Source organism: Pseudophryne corroboree, chromosome 2, assembly GCF_028390025.1.
Source record: "Pseudophryne corroboree isolate aPseCor3 chromosome 2, aPseCor3.hap2, whole genome shotgun sequence".
Classification (NCBI taxonomy): Eukaryota; Metazoa; Chordata; class Amphibia; order Anura; family Myobatrachidae; genus Pseudophryne; species Pseudophryne corroboree.
The window spans coordinates 60,835,312-60,841,311 of NC_086445.1; the positions used below are offsets into that span (position 1 = coordinate 60,835,312).

The 6,000-nt window shown below is 44.2% G+C and overlaps 1 protein-coding gene across 1 annotated transcript in view; it reads right to left on the reverse strand.

Annotated features, from left to right (window-relative positions):
- SYTL2 (synaptotagmin like 2) overlaps positions 1–6,000 on the reverse strand; it is a 194,809-nt gene that overhangs the window by 15,038 nt on the left and 173,771 nt on the right. The window contains exons 13-14 of the mRNA XM_063950649.1: positions 5,682–5,876; positions 2,566–5,222 (exon numbers count right to left, since the gene is read on the reverse strand). Coding sequence (XP_063806719.1) covers positions 2,566–5,222; positions 5,682–5,876 — 2,852 coding nt within the window. The remainder of the gene's footprint in view (positions 1–2,565; positions 5,223–5,681; positions 5,877–6,000) is intronic.

Consider the following 6,000-nt stretch of genomic DNA (forward strand, 5'->3'; position numbering starts at 1 on the left):
GCATATTTCATATGCGGGAGAAAGGCGTACAAGTGGCTTGCCCCAAACTCTGAAGGATTGTGTTATATTGGAAAAGTACTGCCTGAAGTAATGACTGTATCACATGACAAAATGAAAGATATACACCGTGGTGCCCAAGCTCCTTATACTCACACCCATTACAAGCGCGTTGTTAAAAGGCACCTGATAGAGAAGACAGAGCATCCGGCCTCTGATCTGATAAGTGAATCCACCGGGATTCAATTCTTAATCGCGTTAGATTTCACCCGCACCGCTAGAGGAGTGCTGAATTATAAATACATATCGGCGCTCGCAAATTTGTTAGATAATATCACTGAAATGTATGATGACACGTTTAGGTATACTGGAAGAGAACTTCAGGCTTACAAAACAGAACTGGTACAGCATAGAATGGTTCTTAATTACCTCACAGCAGTGACAGGCGGATATTGTGTCACACTGGCAACACAATACGGCGTGAAATGTTGCACATATATTACGAATAGCACCGAGGACCCGGTCGAGGTCATAGACCAAAAGATGGACGATATTCTCCAATTGAAGTGGGAATTTCGCAGGAGACACAATCTCACTCTTGCTGCTGTAGGTAATGAGCTGACTGGTTGGGTGTCATGGTTGAACCCTCGAAATTGGTTTTCTGGTTTAGGAGACTGGGCTCAAGGAGTCATAATGGATGTTGGGAAGTTTCTCCTATGTATCTTAGGTGTTGTCATATCGATTGGATTGATATTTAGATGCGGTCAGGCTTTAATGAAGTGCAATCATCGTACTAGGGTAATGAGTTTAAGGAGTGAGGAAACTGTAATTAACCTGGACTTGATTTATGACCCAAATGTAGAAACAATGATGTGATGAAAATGCGATTTCTACGGTCCGTTTCTTTCACCTGTTTTTCTGTTTTCTCCAAGATAAAAAGACCCCCTTGGACGAGGAAGTTGACAAGACACTATACAGACAACGGATTGACCAAAGAAGAAGTTTTGACCACTTTAGATACGGACATTTGATGAACTTTGCCATGGATCCACAGTTTCCCTAGAATTCTTAAACTCACGCTAGCCCAACATTTTTGTAAATCTATTGGCATTGACAAAGCTTTTTGCTCGCACCTAATGGGCAAAACAGCGCAAAGAAGACGACTTTCAACTGATACCGAACAAAACCTCAATCGACGACTGTACATTTACCTGACATAGAATACCACCGCATTTACCGTAATTATGTCTTTTCTTCATTTCTACAACCCTCAGGTAATGACACACATAGTCGATAGGGAATACAGGCACAGATATCAGCAATCACATATCTCCCCCATTCATGTATCATCAACTAAAATGTGCTCCCCCATTTTGTTACAACCAAAGCCAAAAGAGCTCGGTAAAGTTTGACAGCCCATCCACAGACCCGTACCACGGGATAAGAAGGAATTCACATGTTTACTTCGCAATACCTCGAAGCTTGATTTAAAACACGTACGGCACGATGATACATGACCCCCAAGCACGGATTCATACACACATGCTTCTGCTATCTCACTAGGTCATACCCTTTTCCTACCATCTCCTCTCCTCCCTTACCCAACCATATAAATGTATTAACCCCTAACATATATTTTTCTCTTTTTGAAATGTTTTCAGGAAGTGGCAGTTATTGTTTTTTTTTTTTTTTTGTATAATCTGTTTTTATTGTAACAATGTAGACTTACAACAAGTTGTAAATATAACTGGGTATCAATCAACGGCAGAATGGTATGACAACATGAGCGTATACAGATCGATAATCACATGTTCTGTACAGTTATAGTCCACATTAACATTTTGGTTTAAGAAAACATAGTAATAGATAGGTATGTAACAAGAAGAAGAGAAAAAAAAAAAAAAAAAGGGGAAAAAAGAAAAGAGAAACATCAAAAGATTGGGGTGACTGAGCCAAGTATGTTAAGCAAAGGAGAGTGTGACATGTGCAGTGATTCAAGATTTAGGCTTATTCATCCAAGACCTTATTACCAATTGAGTCAAGAGTCGGTTCCCGTCTTCTACTCTATTTTGTGGAGGAAATGTAAGTCGTATATGATTCGGATGTCTTGTAGTCTATCCAAGGCCACCATATAGCAATAAATTCCGAGCGTCTGTCTCCAGCGCTCATTAATACATCTTCCATGTTCATGTAATAATCTAGTCTGGAGAACCAGGTATTCCTTGTGGGGGGGTTGACAGATTTCCACATTGTGGGGATCACTGCTCGTGCGGCATTGCCCAGGTGTCGTATTAATGATGACTTGTAGGTAGAGATTGGGGTAGTGGAATGATTTAGTAGCCAAAAGGCTGGGTCAGACGGGACGGAAGTATGTAGAATGGTGTTGGAGGTTGAGATTACATCATCCCAGTAATTTTTAATAAGGGGACAGGTCCACCAGATGTGTAGCAGGGAACCTAAGTCCCTACGACATCTCCAGCAGGTAGGTGAGATGGATGGGGATATTACGTGTAGGAGAGTGGGGTGTCTGTACCATCTCATCAGGATCTTATATTGTGTTTCTCTAACTTGGATACAGATGGAGCTCTTATGAGTTTTAAGAAAGATAGAGTCCCATTCCTTATCCGAGAGTGAGATGTTTAGATCTCTTTCCCACTTTTGAATAAAATGGGGGGGTGTCAGGGAGTCAGACGCACATAGAAGTTTGTACAGGGTGGAGACAGTGTGTATTGGATTCATGGGGGCCACGCACATTTTTTCAAACGCGGTCAGCTCCCTTGATGCCTCACGGTATGCATTATTTGTATGTAGGAAGTGACGGATCTGTAGGAATTTCCAGAAATCTCTCTGTGGGATCTCCCACTTCTCTCGTATCTCCGAGAACTGTTTAACCCCGGATGGGTGGACCAACTGCCCCACTCTAAAGAGTCCCTCCAACGCCCAGTTTCGATAATATCCTAATGAGAGGCCCGGTGGGAAGGTCGGATTACTCAGAAAAGAGGTGAGGGGGCCAAAAACAGAAGAGATGCACGATCTTTGTCGTGTCCTCTTCCAGAAAGAAAGTGTAGGAGATATGGTCGGGTGAGGGTGTAGTAATTTGGGTAAGGTCGGGAGCCATGGGAAGATTTCTGGGAACAACTGCACGCATGAACCTTCTAAGACCACCCATTGCTTAATCTCCCGGCTCCTGGTCCAATCCAAGACTCTGTTTAGGAGAATTGCTTGGTAGTAGATTTCAATGTCTGGTAATAGAAAGCCCCCTTTCTGGGGAGGTCGAGTCAGGATTGACCTTTTGATTCTGGGTCTCTTACGACGCCATATAAATTGCTGGATCAAAGATCTCACAGTCCGGAACCAAGAGTCGGGGATCTGAATCGGTAAGGTCTGAAGGAGATAAAGTAATTTGGGTAGTGTGTTCATCTTTACAACATTGATTCTACCAAGCCAAGAAAGATTATGATATTGCCATCTGCAATAGTCGTTTCTAACGGCTTGGAGAATGGGGTGGAAGTTCAAGGACAGTAAACGTGAGGAATCGCTGGATAGTTGAACTCCCAGGTATGTAATGTGGGAGTCCCTCCACTGAAAAGGAAACGTAGCTTTCAAGCCAGTTAAAACCGAATGGGGGGTTGAGATATGAAGAGCATAGGATTTGGATGTGTTGATTTTAAAACCTGATAGTGAGCTGAAAATGTCTAGCTCGCTCATCAGGTTGGGGAGTGAGTGTGTGGGGTCTGTGACTGTCGCCAGCAGATCATCTGCAAATAGAGCAAGCTTATAATCTATATCCCCTACTTGTAGTCCCTTAATCTTGTCATTAGTCCTGATTGCCCTGGCCAGGGCTTCAATACAAAGGACAAAGATCAGGGGGGATAAAGGACAGCCCTGTCTCGTTCCATTACTAATTAGAAAGTTATCAGAGAGAGTCCCATTAACCCGTACCTTTGCTGATGGTTGTGTATACAAAGATAATATTCTATGAAGAGCTTGTGGGCCCAACCCGATGTGCTCCAGCACCGCTCTCATGAAGTCCCAATTTACCCTGTCAAAGGCCTTTTCGGCATCTGTGGACAGTAGTACAGTAGATATCTTACTGCTGGAGGCCAAATGGATTAGGTTGAGGAGTTTAGTCGTGTTATCTTTCGCTTCCCGACCGGGTACGAAACCCACTTGGTCGTTATGGACGAGCGACGGGAGAAATTCATTCAGTCTAAGAGCCATTAGTTTCGCGAAGAACTTGAGGTCTATATTAAGCAAGGAGATTGGCCTGTAGCTGGAGCACACTGAGGGGTCCTTTCCTTGTTTAGGGATCACCGTGATATGGGCCTCAAGTGATTGTCTAGAAAAGTGGGTCTCGGCGGATATGGAGTTAAAGGCCTGCAGTAATTTGGGAGCCAGCATTTCTTTGAACATCTTATAGTAGGTGGCTGTGAAGCCATCTGGGCCCGGACTTTTACGTAGGGGAGCGATAGAGATAACATGGTCCACCTCGGCTAAAGTAAAAGGTGCTTCTAAAGATTTCTGGGCAGATTTTGATAGTTGAGGAAATGCCACATCGGCTAGATATTTCCTGGCTCTTAACATATTGGAGAGAGGGTCATGGGCCTGGGAAGGGTTACCCAGGTTGTATAGGGTATTATAGTAGCTTTTAAAGCATGCTGCTATCTCTGGGGATTTAAAGCATGTGGAGCCCGTGTTGTTTTTCATTGATGGGATGAAGGAGGCCAATCTCTGGGTTCTAAGTGCCTGGGCCAAGAGCCTGCCTGGTTTATTCCCCCACTTATAATATTTACTATTACATCTACGCAGGGAGGCTTCGGTTTTGTTATTGAGGGTTGTTCGGAGTTGTGCTCGGGCCGCGGATAGCTCCGTCAAGTCCGATGGTGTCAGGGAGGTTTTGTGGCGTGTTTCTAAGGTGTGAATTTTGTGTAGTAATGTAGTGATCAAGGCCTGACTGTTTTTCTTCACAAACGAACCTAGTTGGATCAGTTTACCCCGTATAACACATTTGTGGGCCTCCCAAATCGTAATTTCGGATACTTCTCCTGTGTCATTGATATCAAAGTACTCGGACAGTGTCTTGTCCAATTCTGATTTACAATATGCATCATATAGGAGCGATTCATTAAGGCGCCAGGTCCAAGGACCGAGGGCACGAGATGGGGCCGATAGGGACAAGGATACTGGAGCATGGTCCGACCACGTAATGGAGCCAATAGAGGCATCTACGATTAGGGGGAGGTGTCTATGGCTTAAGAACATGTAGTCTAGGCGTGAGTAGACCTGATGCGGGTGTGAGAAAAAGGAGAAATCTCTGTCAGTGGGGTGTGTGACCCGCCAGGTATCTGCAAATTGAAGTTCGTGGAAGATCTTCCTGACCTGTCTATGTTTGTGTTCAGAAAATCTAGGGGCTGGGGGAGAGGTGTCGACAGAAGGGTCCATGGACCAGTTGAGGTCGCCTCCCAAAACCACTATGCCCATCGCTAAGGCTTCAAGCCGGGGTAGAAAGGATCGAAAAAAGGGGATTTGCCCTTGATTTGGAGCGTAAAGGGATATGAGGGTGTATGCCTGGGAAAATATATTACACTGGACTACCAGTAATCTCCCTGGGACAAGCTTGTGGACCGAGACATTAGACACCTGGAGGGCCTTGGAAAAAATTATAGCGACTCCCTTAGATTTACCTTCAGGGTTGTTGGAGTAGAAAGCCAGGGGATATTTTTGATTTACCAAGGAGGGGCCTCGAGCAGAGATCTTAAAATGTGTCTCCTGGATTAGAGCCACATCCACTCCGTCGGATCGTAGTGTCCGAAGTAAGTGGGATCTTTTCTCGGGGGTGTTGAGACCCTTTGCATTAATCGAGGTGAGTTTGATTACACCTGGAAGAGACATCACATTGCATCATAGCACAGTGAAGCGTAGCACTCGGACAGTTCACCAGAAGAAATAGAAAAACAATGAGAAGAAAAAGAGTGATGAAAAGAGTAGGTTACAAGTAATAGA